Source organism: Zophobas morio, unplaced genomic scaffold (genome assembly GCF_036711695.1).
Source record: "Zophobas morio isolate AGI-343-1 ecotype UQ-CSIRO unplaced genomic scaffold, CSIRO_AGI_Zmor_V1 ptg000175l, whole genome shotgun sequence".
Lineage (NCBI taxonomy): Eukaryota > Metazoa > Arthropoda > Insecta > Coleoptera > Tenebrionidae > Zophobas > Zophobas morio.
This window is the reverse complement of record NW_026972279.1, coordinates 144024-164465: the sequence shown is the minus strand read 5'-3', so window position 1 is coordinate 164465 and position 20442 is coordinate 144024. Positions and strand designations below refer to the sequence as shown.

At 29.3% G+C, this 20442-nt stretch overlaps 2 protein-coding genes across 2 annotated transcripts; both read left to right on the top strand.

The window, feature by feature from the left end:
* The first annotated feature begins 4558 nt into the window (after positions 1–4558).
* LOC135145689 (uncharacterized) lies at positions 4559–11859 on the top strand. The gene is made up of 8 exons (XM_064077820.1): positions 4559–4860; positions 7476–7613; positions 9455–9563; positions 9684–9755; positions 9820–9863; positions 10985–11105; positions 11275–11377; positions 11657–11859. Exons 1-8 carry the CDS (start codon positions 4559–4561, stop codon positions 11857–11859), a joined length of 1092 nt encoding a protein of 363 aa, XP_063933890.1.
* A 261-nt stretch (positions 11860–12120) lies between these two features.
* LOC135145688 (protein SERAC1-like) lies at positions 12121–15149 on the top strand. Its single transcript, XM_064077819.1, has 13 exons — positions 12121–12260; positions 12466–12528; positions 12583–12620; positions 12724–12784; positions 13111–13203; positions 13390–13457; positions 13854–13967; positions 14022–14055; positions 14101–14200; positions 14457–14586; positions 14692–14798; positions 14935–15034; positions 15090–15149. The coding sequence occupies exons 5-13, from the start codon at positions 13143–13145 to the stop codon at positions 15147–15149; spliced, it is 774 nt and encodes a 257-aa protein (XP_063933889.1). The 5' UTR covers positions 12121–12260; positions 12466–12528; positions 12583–12620; positions 12724–12784; positions 13111–13142.
* Positions 15150–20442: the final 5293 nt, after the last annotated feature.

Here is a 20442-nt window from a genome sequence, read left to right as displayed (position 1 = left end):
AGAAATTGTTCCAGCCCCACGTGTAAATATCCCCAAAGGAGGTCACAGCTACCACGTGCCAATAGCCACAGTCCACATCGACCACTTGAAGCCCATCTAACGCTTTTATTATCTATCATTTTGTAAATGATACCATTAAGGTCTATTGTTGGAAATATAGAAAGATGTGTAAAAGTAAATTATTAGTATTGGAAGCGATATAATGTTTAAAGTAAAAAATTTATAGAGACACTATAGTAAAAAAATAAAGCTGGAAGCACCAGTAGTATTAAAAAAAAATTCATCACAGGCTGACATAAATCTTTTAAGTATTATTTCTTATAATATGTTATTTTTAAACAAAATGAAACATAAATATACAATGGAAGCATACTTTTGGCTCTTCTTCAAACTCCGTATTAATAGGGAGTCCTCTTCCCAATTGACCAAAGTTATTTGCACCAAAGCTCCATAATCTGCCTTGATCGTCCAAACAAACACCGTGTAGAAGACCACAGCGGATTTTAGTTATACAAGGGGGAGGCAAGTATGTTAATGTTGAACTCAAGGCGAAGTGCAGCTGTTTAAAGTAAACTTGCGTGAAAATATTTTTTTCTAAACCGTTTTTTTCTTTATACTTGCACAATTCACAACAAATGTCAAGGTAAATACGGGTTCCAGAATCTTCAGAAGTAGAAAGTTGAGAATATTCTTTCTTACCGTTACTGTTTTCTAAGTATAGCTTAAAGACTTTACCACTTTTTAAAAGGATTAAGATAGTTTCTTTGTCTTTAGAGGCTATAGATGTAATGGGTTCCGAAAATTTAAATTTACCAAAAGTGCTAATCTGGAAAGAGTTTTCCTTATGTAACTTACAAAACTTACAAATTTTATTAGTTCCAACTGTACTGTTTTTAAGAACGTTGGCAACTTTTATAAATAAGTAAATGACGTTGGCGCAGTGCTCGAAGTTTAGAAGTATACAGCGGTGAAAAGATTTTATTTTTTCTGTGCAATATTTCAAGTCGCGTTCCTTTTTTTGACAACAATTCAAGATGTCTGTAATATCAAAATGCGAATCAAATATACAAAAATTAGAAATACTGAATTCCTTAAAGTTTTTCACACAAGAGGGATCTTTAATGGCGTTTAAGTTACAAACACCTACAAAATTCAGACAATATGATAGGGATACGGGAGAGTTTATAGTTACACTTCCATTCTCTTCATTGTTTTTAAATTTATCAACATGACCCACCCTGCTAGCGAAAAACCAGGTTCCATCCCAAGTAAATGAAGGCTGCAACACATTTGCAATATTTTTATTACTACTAATGTTATTGTAATTACTATTATTATTACTACACTTATTAGCAGTATTAGTAGTAATTTCTTTATCCCTATTCCATTTAGCTTCTTTTACGGTCACTTCTACGGGTAGTTTTATTAAAGAATCTATTGTAATTGAGTAGTCAGGGTGAGCTTCTGGGATAAGTTGGGAATGAGCATTAAAACCAAAACCATAATAGTATTCCTGATATTCTTGAAAAGACATTAATTTAAGAAATTTATATAATATGTACGCAAACTACATATACTTTTATTAATTTTTCATCTCAGTTATAGCGGCAGTAGTATTTGGTTAAGAGCTCAGTATTCAGTACACTAAAATTAACAAAGCGTGTCAAGTTCAGCCCCTTGCAAGTACGACGTAGTCTATTTCTCAATTCAAGGAAGTTTTAAAACATAAATTTTGTAGTATTTCAACTAATAAGTTTTAGTAAAAATCGTTTTTATTTTCAAAATATCGTATATTTTAAGAATGATGAAATTATATCGCTTATTTTTTAAATTTATGTTTTTTATAAAGTTACTGTTATAAAATTTTTTCGTTGAAGCTCTCCTACTCGCTATATTTTCAATACCTTATCATTTTTTTGACATATTTCTTTTTTGTGTGGAAGTTTCTTCTATTATATATAATTTTATTGGGAACTTATTAAATCTTTATACTATGCTTTAACTTATATAAAGTTTAAGGCGAGGTGTTAATTATTCACAAATAGTGTGGCTACAAAACACTATATTAATAATGCTTACTTATATACTGAATTTTTCTTAAGAAACATTATTAAAATATAATAATTAGTTAAACACAATATTAACAGTTTAAACTCAAGTTTTAAATAAGTTTTCTGCCAAAACTTAAAAAACTTTACGTCCCAAATTAAATTTTTAAATATCATTATAACATTATTTTTATGTAAAATGTTAAGTAAAGTAATAATATAGTTTTCTTTTTATAAGCTTTCGAAAAAGGAATACTTCTATAAACTAATTCGCATAATAACTCATTGTCAAGGTGTATAATCTTATACAACTTGCCTTTTACTATACTCTTCGGTCCTCCTAAAAAAATTCGGAAATGTGTTCGTTATTTTATGGCCATTAAATATTCCTAACAATTTTGTTAGTTTGTTTTATTTGCTTTTTTTATTATTATTATTACTTTTAATTTAGTGTTAAAAATAGAAAATCCAATTGAGGCTTAAATTTGTTTTAACATAGTACACTTATTCATTAAAACGAATATTAAGTGGGGATATTATTTCGTACAATTTCAAAAACTGTAGCTCCTAATCTAGAAGAACTGTATATAAAGAGGCACTAAAACAGATTTATTAAATTGTTTTACAGTTGTGAACACATCAACATTTAATAAAACAAACTAATTAATTTTTTTTAAAAAAAAGGAGCTCCACTAAAATGCACTAACTGAATTTTTCAAAAAATAATTTTAAATTTACGTTTATAGAAAGTGGGAATAATAAAAGTTAAAAAAAATATTTTGATAGCTAAGATATAAAGCCTGCGTATTGGGTTATTAAAAAAGTTGCATAGTTTTATTTATTAGAGCTCCGCGTACATCACTACCGTCCACCTTCGCCCTGCTGGATGATGCTGTCGCCCTTTTGGAAACCGCAAGGGACGTGGCTCCCACTACTGCCACGACAACTAAGTAACATACCGCTCCGACCGCATGTCTGACGAACTAAAGGCAGTCTTTCGTAAACGTCGACGTCTTCATTCGAGTAGCCATATTTGTCGCAGAGCGCCGAAGACAAACTTGCGCATAATCGACTTCACAGGTCTATTAGAAAAAAGATAATGACCCATTTTAACAAATGGAAGAGCAAACTGCATTGTATATCTGAAACAGGCAGCATTAACCGCTTCTCCTTTTGGAAATTTGTTAAAAGGTTCAAAGATTGGGGACTTGTATAACACTACCTCCCCTTCGTGAAGAAAATATAGTGACCGAGAGTGATGGAAATAAAGCTACTCTTTTCGCCCATGTTCTTGCTATCCAAAACTTGCTAGCTGCCCACTCTACTCCTAATGATAATGAGTTCCTTCAGCTGAGCTTAACCCCTCCCCGTTAACAAAACCGCTTAATCTAGTTACTGTTAACGAGGTGCAAGCAATTGTCGAAGCATTACCTAAAAAAAAAGTTCTTGGCCCCGATAACATCACTAATGGGAAGCTGCAGAAAATGCCATTAAGAAGGATGCACTATCTTTACCTCTATAAAATCTTTGACGCCTCCTTGGCTCCTTTCTGATTCGATGGAAGACGGATATCGTGATAATGCTACCAAAAACACTTAAACCGTCGGAATCAGCCTCTAGCAAGTAACGACCCGTCAGCCTACTGTCAGCGGCCGGCAAAGTGGGTGGGGACTGCTTTACTGCGCCGTCTTTAGAGGCCGTTGACGCTCGGAGAGCTTTACCGGAGTTTCAGTGTGGATTTTGGCAAGGGCACTCAACGATCCAGCAGCCCTGCTCAACTGAAAAAGACCACTCGCGCTTTTAATCATAAGAAGGCAACAGGCGCTGTCTTCCTTGATGTTGAATGGCATTTGAGCAAGTTTAACATGAAGGTCTGCTACACAACCTGCGCTCATTATCCGTTCCTCATGGCCTTTACAACGTGCTGAAATCATACCTACCTGAATGGTCGCGTCTTCAGCGTGCGCGTGGAAGATACCCGCTCACTGCTTCAGACTCTAATAGCAGGGATCCCTCAGGGATCACTACTCTCGCCCCTTTTGTTTGCAATTTACATGAGTGACGTGCTTTTGCCGTCCGACCTACACATACGAATTGCCCTCTAAGCTGCTGATAGGACCGTACGTTCCTCTTCAAAGTCTCCCGCCTTGCTATGCAAGCATCTACAGCGCTATCTTGACACTCTTGCTGTCTGATGCCGTGATTTTATTTGAATTACTATCTTTGGATTTTATCTATTTGTTTTATAATTTAAAATTAAAATAAAAATAATAATTTATAAAAATGTTTACTTTGGTTAGTGCTTATACCTATGCTACTTTACTTAAACTTTTGTATATCTTATTTAATAGGTATAGGCACTCTTTTTGATTTTGAGACCCATTTTTTAAATACTTAAGGTCTTCAAAATCACGTATAAGATTGGAAGGTTACTTTAACTGCGATAGAGTAAAGATATATTAATTTCAAAGAAACGCGTTCCATTGTTGGTACCCATAACTTTTAATGGCATGAAGTTTCCATGGTGTTCTCAAGCGAAATACTTGGGAATCATCATCGACAACAAAATTTCCTGGCTTTCTCACGTGGACTATGTAGTGGCGAAGGTCAAGACAGCAACCAAGGCGCTTTATTCTTTACTTTGCGGCAAGAGTAAGCTTTCTCTGCGAAACAAACGGCAATTGTATTTGTTTTTACATCCAACCAGCAATGACATATGCATCTGCTGCTTGACCTACAACTCCACTGCCCTAGCGTCGGCACCTCCAGTGCGACAGAACAACTTGCTGCGTGTTCTTACAAAGGCACCATGGTTTGTGCGAAATGATGCTTTTCACCGGGGCCTTCAGCTGGACCTTTGAAACATTGCCTCTAACGCCATGCCGTAACTCTCTACGAAAGGCTCAGCAGGTTCACTAATCGCCTGCTGGTGAGCGAACTTATTTACGGGCCATGGGACACGCGCTTAAGCTCTAGTTTTTTTAGGTTAATATAAAAAATAATGACACCCTGAATTCTATTTGAAATGTAACTGCAAATCACTCCTGAGTGGGAGCCCGAGTATTCAAAAGTATCTAACTCGACCGAGCACCAGAAACTATCATTAATAAATAAATTATTAGAGCTGAAGCTTTAATGTATATTTCTCAACTCATCTATATAAGCAATATAGTTATAGTAACCCTTTTTTTATATAGTTCATATTTTTAAAATTTACTAAGTTCGCTTCAAAAAAAATTTATATTATAAATTTTTTTAATTTTTTTTTATATGAATTCATTGTGGGCTTATTTTAAAAGTTTAACATTTCTCGTTCTTAGCGTAAAAGAAGGTTTATTTTTGTAACAACGAATTTATTAAAAATATGGTTTACTTGAACTTTATGACAATATCTTTTCGAATCCTTTACAGATTAAATCATTTGTATGTCCTTTGATAAAAACTTTTCTTGCCAATTTTTTAATCGTTATCGTGTTATAGTTAATCTCCGGTACGCCAATCTGTTTATAAAAACTTTTTATCTAGCTTATATTACGGCTAAGCTTTAATTTTTACCAATAATATGGATCTACCTGTTATATTTTTACAACGATAATTAGGAGTACCGAAGAAAAGTAGTGCATCTTTTAATAAAAGAAAAAATTTTCTATATAACTTATTTTTATTATTAAAATAAGCTAATCCGATTTTATATCGACTTAATTAGTTTATATATTGATATTTAGCATAGCTATGAAAGTGATAATAAGACGCCTTTAAATTTTATTTTACTCTTTTTTTTGTATAAAAAAGAATTCAAACTTTATTGTTTAATAGTTTTTTAACTGGCTTTAATAAAGATAACTCTTTTTATGACCCGCAAGGTTTAATACTTAGTTGAGTAGATAATTAAAACATCTTTTATTTCTTTGCACCTTCTCGGCTTCATTGGCGTTATAAGTAGTTGTTATTTTTTAAGTCCCCTTTGAAAAAGATGAGCAAAAACTAGGCTACTGGGAGATTCTGTACAAGGACCTTCATAAACTAAACGACATTTTAAGCACCGTTACAATTATTAATATAAATAAAAACTGTTGTAATAATAATAATAAATGCAATAAAAATAAGAATTTTTTTAAAAATTTGATTAAAAAATATAGAAAATAACGGCGTAGATTATAAGGCTTCAAATCTAGAGAGGCATCAAGTATTTTTGTTACTTATATTATATTTTTTAACTTAAAAGATAAAAGTAATAGAATATAAACATTTCAATTATAAAGAAGATTGAGTACTATGGAAGATATTATAAAAGGTTATAAGTTGTGTAGTTGAGCAATGAGTTTTGGAAGTACTTCTTTATTGTTAATATAAAATAATTGTGATAATTAATATTCTAGAGTACAGTAATCTTCTATACAACTTAAAACCCGATAGTGGGAAAGGATGCAGGTGAAGATGCTCCTTTCCGATAAATATTTTTGTACTATTTTTTAAACGTTTCACCCATTAAAGTTTGTAATAGAGAATTTTTAAGAACCTTATAAAGATAAGATGGTGAAAGCTTAAGCAAAACAAAAGTGCTACTTTTAAATTCGTTCAATCTATTAATTTTTTAATAGAGCGAGAACAAAAACAATTTAACAGTTAATCTAAGAACACTGTTTTTAAAAAGTGATCGAGTAGTTCATAAGTGGTTCCGGTTTTTAATAAAATTAAAAAGCAGTAATATATAAATAAAAATTATATAAATTTCTTATTAGAATGCATCGATAACATATATGCCAACCCAAAGGCTGGTCACTATCTCTTATAGGTGTCACGCCTTATCGCTTCAAAGCTATTTCTAAAGTTAATTAGTTTAAGATTCTCTTTTAAAGGTTTGCTTCAGTTTGATAAAGTCAGTAAAAAATAAAAATATAAAAAACTAACATGGAACTTTTTGCTTCAAAATAGTTGGGATGACCATAGCTTAAATTCATAACATAGATTTTTAATTTAAAAAAATTGCTTTTCTCATTCGCGTTGCATATAATATATATCTTTATTATTATTAAATATTTCTTAAAACATAATGAAAACTTTAATATATGTAAAACCTTTTGGCGTTTTGGCTCGAAATATAGTAATTTGCGGAACAAAATGGGCGGCCTTGCTGGGTACATAATTATACAATATTTATTTTTAATTTACTTTATTTTTGTTGATATTAGGCTTTTCTTTAATTTCGGGATCCTATTTTTTAAGTCCTGCTAATAAACTTATACGTGAAGAAAAAGTTAATAAGTCCACTTTTACTTTAACGTATACAGATTCTTCCACTTACTTAAGTACTCATTCTCATATGATGGGGAGTTCTACTTTGTTAAATCTTCTGAATTCACTGGCGAGGCCCGTTTTTTTGCTTATTTCGAAATTTTTTTTTTTAATTTCTTTTTTCTATTTAAGTTTGGAGTTTGCGTCGCTACAGACGCAGTTGAAAATCTTAAACAACTTTGTTACAATAAATAAAGAAGAGCTTAACTTTTTAGAATCTTTTGCACTGGTAGAAATTCTAACGAGATTTTTAAATAATTCTGAGTTCAGGTTGTCTCCTTTTTTTGATTTTGAATAAATTAAGTTAGTGAAAACCATTTAGCACGAATAAATTATATATTTTTTTATTTTTAATCTTTTTTTTAATACTTTTATCAATCTTTTAAATTGGTAACGTTATCTGAGTATTTTTTTAAACTAATTAATCAATTTCAAAAATTAAAAAAATTGTACAATATTATGCCGATTAATTTAAGATTTTAATATTATACAAGTTTCAAGTTTAAATATTAAAAAGTATAAATGTCCTCAATTACTAAAACAAGCACTTTCACTTCTAACATTTTCACTATAATATGGTAATTCTATTCTTTACCAAAATCGTTTTTGGAATATTTTTAGAAAAAAATCAATTTTGTTATGCTTAATTCGCCATTCAAAATTATTATTTTTCATTAATTTTTTCAAAATTTAAATTTCTTTTCTTTAAAAAATAAATGATTTATATTCAAGTTTATTTTATAGTGTAAACTTTTTTATAAAAAAGTAAAAGCTAATTTCATTGATCTTTTCTTGAAAGTTCAGATCAAAAAATTTTACAATTTGTTAATGTTTTAAACTGAAATTATTTATTAAGATCTGTTGCTTTTTCAATTATTATTGACTGATGAGAGCTAATAACTACGTCACATGCGCCAGAAGGCGACCATTAAAAAAAAAAAATAAGCGACTCGTTATAACGGCAATCACTTTTTTAGGACAAGTAAAAAAAAATTGATTACTAAATTAATAATTCAAATTTTATTTTTATATTTCTTATAAAGTATAAAAGTTTTTGTATAGAAGATGAAAAGTTTGAAACTCAAATAGGAAATAAAATTAGAATTTGATTTTATTTTATCGTTTATATAAGTGCTAAATTAATGTTAAAGTTTTATAAATTTATTTTATTTTTATATAAATTATAATTTTTTTCGAAATTGAAGATTAAAATTGGAATTCAAATAGTAAATAAAAATTAAATTCGCTTTTATTTTTATAATATGCGTAAAGTAAAAGTAAATTATAAGAAAAGATTTTAATATAATTTTATTTTTTTTTATTAATTATAAATTTGTTTGATTTGAAGATGAATAAATTTGAGATTCAATAGTAAAATAAATAGAATTTTATTTTTTTTATAATATGCGTAAAATAAATTTAAAAGATTTTTGATTTTAATTTATTTTTGTTTACATTTTTTCGATTTGAAGATAAAAAATTTTAACCGCGCAAAATAATTTTAAAAGATTTTTATATTAATTTTAAGATTTAAACTGAATTTGAAAATTTCAGATTTAAATGAAATAAAAGTAGAAGTTGCTTTTCTTTATTTTTATAATACGCGCCAATAGATTAAAAGATTTTTATTTGTGATTTATTTTTTTTATGATTTGCGGAAAGGTATAAAAGAGGTTTCATTTTTATGCTTAAATATTAATTAAATTTTATTAAATTTTGATAAAAAAATTAATTTTGTGGTTTTTTTATTACTTTTTCAAATAATAGAAGAGTCTAATTACAATTATTACAAAATAAATTTTTTTACACATTAATTTTAGATTTTATTTAATTATAAATGATATTGATCTTTTAGTTAAACATAAGTTTGTATAATTATTATTTATAAATCTTTTACTACATAGAATTTATTTTTTAGTGTTGATCATTTTTGTTAAAAGGTGGTAGAAAAATTAAATTAAATTTTTTTACAATTTAAATTACTTAACTATTAAATTTAGAAAAATATTTTTGCTTTTTACTTATTATTATTATTATTATATTTTCGTATCTTTATACTTCTTTTTATTCTACTTTTAATATATATGTATAACTTTATTTTCTACATAAAGTTATTCGGAGTCGCACCGTCCGAATTGCTTATTACTATTGGCTGCGTTGGCTTCTACGTCCACGCGCGCGGTAGAGCATATCCGCAAGCACGCCGACTATAAAACTTTAGTGAGTTCACCTATTATATAATGAAGTTTTTTTTTAATATTATATTTCAATAAAAGAATGTTTTTTATATAAAAGTTTATGATTAGTCATTAAAAAATTTAAATAATATTGAACCAATAGAGTGGTCTTTCATTAATCCAATCAATTCCACTCGAACTTTTTAAAACTGGAAAAAAAGAAACTTTGCATGCTGTAAAAGATTTTATTATTAATATTATTATTATTATTATTATTATTATTATTATTATTATTATAGCATAAGAAAAGCAAACTGGAACGACAAAATCTTCAAGATTTGAGGTTGCTTTTGTTTATGAATATTCTTATTTTTGTAATAATAATAATAATTACTGGAAGTTAGTAAATTTTTTGCCAACTTTTCATTGGTTGAGAGTTTTGTTTCATATCTTTTGGTTGGTTACTTTAAAATTCTTGGCTTTTAATTTAACGAATATTTTCTTATAAATAAGCTTTATTGAACCAATCAAAGAAGAATGATAATTTTTTTTACTATTTTGAAAATATATATTTGTTATGCCATTTTTTGTAGTTATTTTTATGGTTAATTCATGAACTTTTTATATTTATTATCTAAAAAAGTTTTTTTATAGTTTCTTATTACAATATTTATAATTGTATATATTTTCGTAATAATATTGTAAATATTTTTTATTACTTCATCAAATAAAAAAGAATATAAAAAAGTTTACAAACTTTTTTTTTAGTGAGCATAAAAAGTTTTTTTTAATTTTTTTATATTTTTTATTTTTAATTTAAAAGTTTTTATGGAAAACACTTTTTCTTTGAAGTAACTTTTTTATATAAAAGTTCACTAAAAAGTTTAATAAGGTAAGGGTTAGCCAATCATGTTCTATTATTTAGATTTCCTAGCGAATGGGCTTGAACCGTTTTTTTATAGCCTGAACTTTTCTAAATGGCTTCTTTTTATTTCATAATCAAACTTGGCTCTACACCAATTATAATTGTTATACAAAATGCGCTTAAATAGTTCATTATATATTACTTGGTTGCTATTATAAATAAAAGGAGTCACTTTTTACTTCATCATCAAAAAGTTCTCGAATTTGCAGTGTGCTCTTTAATAATTATATTAATTGTGAGTAACTTTTCATTATTTTTTATTCGTTTTTTCGTCGGTATTTATGTATACGCTGCAGTAAAAAAACTGCAGAAATTTTTAAAATTTAAATTCTGTTGGCTTTATAAAAAATTTTCTTCAGCGTTTGTAATTTTTTTAATGATTATTATAAAAATAATGAAAAGCGCACTTTTTTGGGGTTCTTTTTAGTGGGCTTCGCCCGCTTATGCTCGTTTTTTTAATGACTATCTACATTTTTGTTAGTTTATTTTTTATTCACCAAAAAAAAAAGTAAAAAAATAATGAAATTTTTTTTCGTCAGAATTTTGCTTTCCAAGCTAAAAGCCAGTGACCAATGCATGGAATACATCCTCTTTGCCACGCGCCAACGGTTGCACGTGTATGACGCAGTTAACAAGAAAAAAAAGTCGCACAGATATTCAGTATTATAATGAATTCCTATTATTTAATATGGATAAAACTATTTTTCTTTCGTTAAAATTTACCAATGTAAAAAGTTTATCTTTTTTTTTTACCCGTAAAAAATAGTTGTCAGGGCTGTATAGTTTTGTACTTATTTTCGTGAATTTTTTATATTTATTCTCTACAAAGATTAGCGATGATGCAAGTTTTCGTGTTCCGTCCGGCTCTCAAGACTCACGTGCTATGCTAAGGGAGACATGCATTCGTTCATTAGCGCTTTTATCCACTGTTGGTTCGTTTATTAAGCTACACATATTTATGGGGCCCCCAAAAATTAGGATTTAATTTTTGTTGGGGCTTAAACCCTCCAATTGTATACGAAATCCTTTTTTGTTCACTCTACCCTTTCCAAGACGATTGGCCTTCATAAATTTTATGGACCAATAAAATTAAATATAACTGTTTTATTATGTGAAAGGCGCCAATCAAAATTAGAATGAAAACATTGAAAAACTTTTTATTATTAATTTTTGTTATTTTATAAACTTTCACCCCACTATAATTATTGAAGACGAAAATTGCATTCTCATTGGAGAGTCCGACGGGTTACAAGTGCTTCTGGACACATTAGAATTAACGCCTTCACAGTACACTTCAGAGCAAATCGCTCAGGAAAAGTTGGAAGTCGCGCGCATCGTCGCAAATTTATCAGCTCAAGGAAAGCGCGCTTCATTATTTATCGTTGATAAAAAAAATTTAGCGAATAACTTTTAAATAGTTGTGAAAAGTAAATATCATACAGTTCTGTTTGTATATTTTATATTATTCTTAATTTTTTTTTCAGAGTTTTCATAACTATTTATCGTTACATATTCATTATTTTTGTGAACTACGCGATTAATGCATATAAAATCGGCACGCTTGCATATTTTATAGTGAAATTGCTTTTAAATAATCATTATTTTTCTAGTTATTTACTTTTTAACGCTAATGGTGTATTTTAGTTCTTTATTTCGAATACTTTTCAACAGATCAATTATCTGAAGTTATTATTCGAAGCGATTTCATTGGCCTCCTTGTGGAATGGGCCAATATTAAGAGCAATGTCGCTCTGCAGTCGGAAGCCACGCGCGCATTAATAAACTTGAATAAAAGTTTATTACCCATTAAAAAAAGTTCATTTTTTCTGAGAAATCATTTGTTTATTAATTTTCTATACAACTTTTTATGAATTTCTTTTTCTATATTCATTAGTAAAACTTTTCTCTTTTTTTTCAGTACTTTTTTGTTATATCCAATTATAAAACTTTTTTGGCATACTACCTTTTTAATGAATTTTTTTTTCTTTTGTTATATTCGCTAATAAAACTTTTATAAAAGAACAAGAAACTTTTCGAGACGGCGTTTATCTTCTCTATCCGACCCTTTTGGAGCCACTCTGGTGTAAGTTCTTTTTTCATTGGCCCTTTTTTCCTTTTCTTCTCACTAAAAATATAGATAATGATATAAAAAGAGACATTCATTGGTCTGAAAAGGTCGAAGTTACCTTCAATAATAATTTATCTATCTTTTTTAAGTTCCATATCTAGCTTCACTCTATTCCCTGTATTTATTTTTTTTATTATGACAAATTTAAAGAAGAGCGATTGGTCAAAAAAAGAGCCAGTAGTGGACATTGTTTTTGTTCATGGATTGCTCGGTATAATAATAATTATAATTATAATAATAAAAGTTTCTATTATAAAAGATATTAATATTTAAAAATTATAAAAAAGTATAATTTACTTTTTATTATATTTTTTATATATGCAGCTTTTAATTATAATAACTTGTTTTTAGTATATCAATTATAGGTTTGTTATTATTTTATAAAACTTTACATTATTTTTCTTCGGTTCAATATAGTTTATCATAATAGATATTTTCTTATGTTTATTCTGATTTAATTTTATAATAAAATATATTTTTATTATTTATGCTAAAAGTAAAACTTTTTTTATTTCATTATTATTAATGTATTTCCAGGTGGCGCCTTTTTTACTTGGCGCTCTCTACCGATGAGAGAAAGCTCTCCTTCTATAGAAGCCGAAAACGAACTGAATTTTAGTAATACCAGAAGTATTCTCATTATTATTACTGTTGCTTGGAACTATAAAAAATAATGCGCAGTTTTTGGGGTTTCCTGTAAGAGCGTAGATAATAACCATCTTTTCTATTATGCGTAATTGGTTAGTTGTTATTTAAATTGCCTTTTCATTCGTCCGATGTCAGCTGGAAGACATTTTTATAAATTTTTTTGAACAGCGGTTGAGCCAGTGGATGAACAAAGCGATACCCAAACGAGCTGCTGGCCCAAGTATTGGCTACCACGGGTGCTTACAAAATTTTTAATGTTTTTTTTTCTGATTACTACTTTTGGGTGATTACAAAGTTTTTTATAAATTTTTTTTAAAAATTATCGATGCTAATAAATTTTTTATATATATAACTTCTTTATTCATTATTATTTTTGGGTGCTTACAAATTTTTTATGAATCTTATTAGTTATTATTCTTGATGGGTGCTTATAAACTTTCCAAAAATTTTTTGCTCACTATTTTTTTGGCCCTTGTCATTATTATTGGTTACTTATAAACATTTATATTTTCTTAATTCATTACTATTTTAATATATTATTATTTTTATTATGGCTTGATAACACTTTATTTTTTTTCTTCTTATATTTAAGTATATTGATTAATGAATCTTTACTTTATTTTATTGGCTAGTCCATCCCCAACGTCCGTGTGATTAGCGTGGAATACGATACGCAGTTTAGTGATTGGGCGTCTGTTTGCCCTTTGCTACCAGAAACAATCAGAAATCGAACGCTGCGAAAAAAAGTTTTTTTTTTAAAAAAACTTGTAATAAACTTTTATAAATTCATTATTTCCAAGGCCTCAAGTTTGCTCTCGAAATTGCACACAGCCGGTTAAGATATTATGAGTAATATGATTTTATTATAATACCTTTCAGGGGTTGGAAGGCGGCCGACTATATTTGTGACTCACTCAATGGGCGGTCTGATCGTTAAGTGCCTATTGGTGGGGTCAAGTAACTCGCCAGTTTATAGAGAGTATTACTATTATTATTATTTTTCACTTTATTATTTAATAGCGTAGACCATCTGCTATTGTTTGTCTTAAAATTTTTTCCATGCCCAACATTTGGGGAACATGTAATAAAAAAATTCTTTAAAATTGAGTGTGACTTTTAATGGGTTAACCTTATTGGTCTGCCAATTTAGTGACCCCATGATCATAATAAAACTTTAAATTATGATTTTTTAACGTATTAACCCTATTGGTTGACCAAGCATGTTTCTGATTAAGATTGGCGGAACACACGCGAGGCGTCGTTTTTTATTCGACACCGCACTTTGGCTCGCCCGTGGCGGACCAAGTTTTTAGTAAGCTCAGATATATTATTTTTCCGTCTGTCGAAGTAGACGAATTACGATCGGTTATTTAATAATAATATTATTATTATTATAAATATTATCATCATTACCAAATTTCTTGTTAACCTTTTTCATTTCTAATTTAAACTGTTATGACTGTTTTTTAGAACTCTCCTTATTTGCTAAAACTCCACAGCCGCTTTTCCAAGCTTAAAAATATCAAGTCCTTCAGCCTCGGCGAACTGAAAGCTACCAATATAACGTGGGCCATTAAGTACCGCCTCCTCCCCTTAACATTTTCACTATAATATTATCATAGTGCAGTCGGTCTTGTCTTATTTTTTGTTTAAATTTTTGTTATAAATTGTGGAGCCGAAAGTACTATATTTTAATGACTTTAATACAACCAGTGCTGTAATTGTTCCTGTGGAATCTTCCAATCCAGGGCTTGGCGTTTATGAAGAATACGACACTGATCACACGAGTATTTGCAAACCGACTTCGTTTAAAGTAATAATTTTTTATTATCGTTAATGTTACATACAACAATGTGATTATTAATCAGGATGAACGATATATGAAAGTTATTGAGTTTATAAAAACTATTGTGGAGGACACTAAATAAACAAGAAATAATGAATTTACTTTGTAATAAAAATATTCTTGAAGAAAATGCATTACTTTCCGCGTGTTTAAAAGTTTAGAATTAGTAAACTAAATTATTTCACATGAATTTTCTTTTTCATTATGTTGCTATTAAATATTAAAAAAGCTGCAAATTTTACAACCAATCAGAGTTTAGCAGAGAGCAATTTAAAAAAAAAAAAATGAAACTCTTTAGAAAAAGTTCATTTAGAACTGCAGAAAAATTAAATAACAATGCTAAAATGTGAGACAATGACACGTGGAAAGTAGAATTATAATAATTCACAACTATATTGAAAATACATAAATCTTGATTTTGTGATATTACTTTATATGTTTATATACCTTTTTTCTATATATATAGGCTTGCTGGTTTACATACATATATATAAAGGGCTACAATTAACATAACTTAAAACTTAATGCGTTTACAATTATCTACACTTACATGGGATTACTACTTATTCTTTAAACTACACACTATTTTTCACTTGCAAATATTGATTTTATGGCAAAAGTGCATCATCCAGTCATTAACTTAACAAATATGTTCAGTCTTTTCGATATTTGACTTTACATAAAATAGCTTGTTTCTAATAGAATCTTTTGACTAACTAGGTAACAAAAATTTTTGGTAAAATAAAAGGAACTTATATTCATTTGCAGTTCGCTTATACCTAGAAATCTTTTTTATGGGCCCACAAATCACGCCCTCGTGAGGCGCAAAGTTTCTTTTGTTCGCGATAACGGAGTAGACGTCATGGCCGGCAAATCGTAAGCCCATACAGCAGTGGTGTATTTCATGAATGGTGGTATTTTTAATGTGTAGAATACTCATTTGTTGCACTTTAGTCCGCTTTGCTCTATATCGCTTTGAGCAAGCCCTCATTGGTCAACCCATCGGCAAGTGCTGGTAATTAGCCCTGCAAAGACACTGTAGGACAAGCCTATACAAGTCGTCAGCCAGCAAAGACGCCTCACCTACATAAAGTGCTAATGCTTCCCTATTAGAACTTTGCGTTCACAGTGTAATTTTACCATCCACTGCAAGAAGACGCTACTTAAGCCAATATTTTCAGGATTTAAGTTGAATTTTTGGCAGCCTTTACATTATTTTAAAAATTGTCTATATCTAAATTGTTGCTCCTTTTTTTTTATTAAAAAATTTTAAGAGTTCAAACTTATTATTGCTACGAAAGTATGTTTTAGAATATATTTTCAAAAGCTTCTTAACTTTATTATTATCTAACATGAGTATATTAAATGGCCTCTACAATCCTTCCAAGAAAACTCCTCGCGTAAGCCTTTCACTCTATATATTACACTTATACATTTTATAAACGCAATTTAACATTATGTTATTCTATATCTATCTATTCAATTACTCAAAGCTTTTAATATTAGATTAAGACATTAACGTACTTGAAAGTTGAGGTAATTTATTAAGCAACTCTGTTTTGGGCGCTATGGTACATTAAATAAGTAAATAAATTATTATAGTCTCTCAAAGCGCACTTGGACAAATATTAGATATTAACCTACTTATAATACATTACCTTATTAACTTTGAGATAAAAATGCTAACTATAGTACAATAGACACATTAAACGGGTTCTCATCACTAAAACGAAAGAGGGAAGAAGAACGCTTTTTGAAGTTTTCCTCCCTTATTGTAAACTTTAAATTGTACAAACGTACAAATTTTAGACCAGAATTTGTAATATCGTCATTAATGGTGAAAATTTTAGATTGGACAGAGTGGATACGCTTTTTGGTCTAGAAGACATTTATTCATTCATGTGTAGTTTTCTGGAGAATTTATTATTTTTGTTAAGCTCCAATTTTGTCAGGGCAAATACTAATAAAAGATAAAGACTAATTTTTTCAGACTGTAACTAGTTTTTTAAGACTTCTAAATGCGGTTCAGAAAATCTACAAGCGATAAATAACCCCAATTTAACTTTAAACAATTCATATAATATTACAGAAGCTTATAAGATTTCTAAATTGCGAAGATATGTATGGACATACCTTTTAACTTATAGAATATACTTTATAGTGTCTAATGAAAGTTCTCCCCATGCTAGAATTATTTTGTAAAAGTTTAATTCATAATGTTATATTAAACTTTTATCTCTTTTTTAAATTAAACAGTTTCTATAACAGCGTTGTTTATGCGATATAAGATGAGATGGTGGTAGACTAACAGCCTTTTCTAATTAAATATCTAAACTAAATTTCGCTTCTAAACCTCTGAATATTTACTCTATAGATTATATTAAAGCTTAATTTTTATTTTTAATTTGAGAACAGCTTGCTAGTGAAATAAATTTTAGAGAAGAAAAAGTCAAAATGGTGAGGGGGGGACTTTATGTGCTAATTATATAAATTTCTGTTTGCACTAATTATCAATAAATACATCTTTTAAAAGTAAAAATTTTTTTACGATGCAAAATAATATTTTGGACTATAATCCCGTTTTCTACTTAATGTTATTATTAATCTTCACTACATAAGTTAATCGTTCCGACTACTGTTTATATATATACAAAAAAGATTTAGTTACGTCGGTAAATATTGCAAATAATAATTAGAATTTTATTTGTTTAATAGTAACTGAGGTGACTTAAAATCTATAAAATTTTAAAAGGGGAAGATATTAACACTCCACGACTTTTAATCATACAAAAGTGGCCAAGAGAGTCACTTAATCTCAACTTTATTATTTTATAACTACAAGGATAATTCTGTACGAATAAATGCTTAGCTTACGCACAAACTCTATAATCTATTTTTATAAAAACTGAGGTCCCCTTTCTGCAATTTACTTTACATAGAGTGCTATTTAGATTTTAAAAAAAATGGGTATATATATAAATGTAATAACAACTTAAAAAATTTTAATTTGACAATTTTTTAATATTATCTAGAATTTAATAAGACGTTCTTTCTACCCAAGTTTTTAATAGTGGTTTTTTTAGGTTTTGGTAAGTTAAAATTAATAAAAATTCTAAATTTTAATATTATTCTTATGTCTGTGTCATTATTATTATGGAATAATATTATTTATTTAATATATAGGCCTTCCCTTCCAAGTATTAAAGTCACCTTTGGAAAAAGCGAAAAATTTAATAGAGAACGCTGTTAAAGTCAAGTTAAATGAAAGTATCGATGCCACTGAAGCAAAATATGTCACAATTATATATACTAGGAAAAATAATTTTTCGTACATAACTATGGTAAAGAGTTTAGCTAGTTGTTTATTAGACAATGAGTGGGATAGAAGTGATGCCCTAGAGTCGGTTAATTTTTGTGGAGGTTCTAAACCTCATTATATCTATGAAGACTTCGATAAAGAGGGAGGGCCTCATTTTGCTTTTGATGAAAGCGCTATGAAAACAGGAATTCCCTGTAACACATTATCTATTTCCACTGGGGGACAAGTTCACACTGTAAAAACCTCCATTTCGAATGAAAAATTTTATCTTTATTCTGCCATATATAAGAGCAACCTCAAGTATGACTTTACTCCCAAAACACATTGGTCCATCAGCCCAGAGATTATTAGAAATATAGCAGGGAGTATTGATCTTGAGACGGAGTATAAAAACTATTTAAACAATTATTGGGATGATAATTATTATAACTTCTCTAAACATCTACGTTTAGTATTTATTAAAAGTGTTTTACTGCAGTATGAAGAACATTCATTAAGCGAAAAAGGAGCAACCCTTGCAATAAATGCTGTTACTGAAAGAGAGGAGAGCGTAGAAATTAAATTTATTGGCCTTTATCGACCATTACCGTTCACTTTATTGGCTCAGATTTTAGGGCCCTTTCCTTTTATAAACCTATTCGTTTTAAACTGGGTATCCAATATTAAAACCGATGTCTATTCCTTTGACATTTTTTACATAGTAAATAAAACCGATGGGCATACTCTACTGTACCTTAACGGTAATTCATCACCTATCCATGAATTTACAAACACTCAACTAATGTTCTTATGGTTCATAAAACAATGTAGAAATGAAACTAAAAGGAATAATTTACTTGCACACTTTTCATTTACTGAGAGTGAGGATGTCACGAAACTCTTGGAGCACTTATCAGAGAAGGAAATTGATAAAGACTTTTTATTTGATAAAGAGGTTCCTAAAAAAAGCTCTTTATTTGATGTTGTAACATTTAACGTAATGGTAGAAAGTAAAGAAAACTTTCCAAAGATGATTGTCTCTAACCGAGATAAAATTAAACAGAAATATATGAACTGGATTGACTTTGCATCCCTCCTAATTCTCCCATTCTCATTAATATTTCCAGAAGTGCTGATTTTTGACGCCCTCTATACAGGAATGTCGTTGGCAGAAATTGGTATTGCTATAGATGATTTACGACATGGTAAAGCAGTGGGCAGAAGTCGTCTGCTATTTGGAAGCTTAAACGCACTACCTCTGTATAACGTGCTTTTAAAAACTCGATATGCCCTAAAGGATCTACATATAAAAATTGAGGGTTATCTTTCGGAAGAAGAGAAATTTATTTTACAAAGCGATAAAAAGGTTAATAAAGAGGTTATTTTTCGAAAGGAAGGAGAAGATGCGTGGGATTTGCCAGAAAAAGAAGGTAATCCGACTACAGATATGGATTCGAGGTTGGAATCAAGTTTAGAACTTCCAACTTCAGGTAAACAGCAACCACATAGTAAGGTCGATTTCGCGGGTGACTTTAAAGAAGAGTCCGAAACCAGTGAAACTAAATACGAGATAAAGACGGCTGAACCTGAATTGGATAATGGGAAATTAAGTAAATTGGAAAATATGAAACTTCTAGGTGGCGCGGAGGATGAGATTCCGCCTTTGAAAGTTACAAAATACAACCTGGTACCCTTGAATGGGATCAAAGTTAAAAACGAGGTTAACAGTATTGTAGATAGTAGCAAGGAATCTCTGTTGTCGCATGAGTTAAAACCATCCGATAAGTATTTTATAGAAAATTCTAAAAAAGAGATAAAAACTGTATATTACGATCCAAATGGAAATTGCTGGAGATATAAATTTAAACAGGGTACTAGCGGAAGTCTAGCACTCACAATTAATGAGGAGTGGGAGGAATTGTCTCCGGAGTTAACAGTAGTAATTCCTCACAAAAGTTTTGAAGAGAGCTTTCCACTTCTCCCTACAGACTGGAGGGAAAAAGTTAGTTTTGTGTATGAATCCGATCCAGAAGGTCCTACAAAACAGATAAACGGGCTGATATTTAAAGATGGCCAG

What these genes read in the sequence shown, in the direction of transcription:
- LOC135145689 (XM_064077820.1), top strand. Translation starts at nt 4,559, where the DNA reads ATGAAGTTTCCATGGTGTTCTCAAGCGAAATACTTGGGAATCATCATC. An exon ending in TTAAATAATTCTGAGTTCAG is followed by an intron (nt 7,614 to 9,454) that starts GTTGTCTCCTTT and finishes TTCTACATAAAG; the next exon opens with TTATTCGGAGTCGCACCGTC. An exon ending in AAAAAGAAACTTTGCATGCT is followed by an intron (nt 9,756 to 9,819) that starts GTAAAAGATTTT and finishes TTATTATTATAG; the next exon opens with CATAAGAAAAGCAAACTGGA.
- LOC135145688 (XM_064077819.1), top strand. Translation starts at nt 13,143, where the DNA reads ATGAGAGAAAGCTCTCCTTCTATAGAAGCCGAAAACGAACTGAATTTT. An exon ending in AAGTAGACGAATTACGATCG is followed by an intron (nt 14,587 to 14,691) that starts GTTATTTAATAA and finishes ACTGTTTTTTAG; the next exon opens with AACTCTCCTTATTTGCTAAA. An exon ending in GCAAACCGACTTCGTTTAAA is followed by an intron (nt 15,035 to 15,089) that starts GTAATAATTTTT and finishes ATTATTAATCAG; the next exon opens with GATGAACGATATATGAAAGT.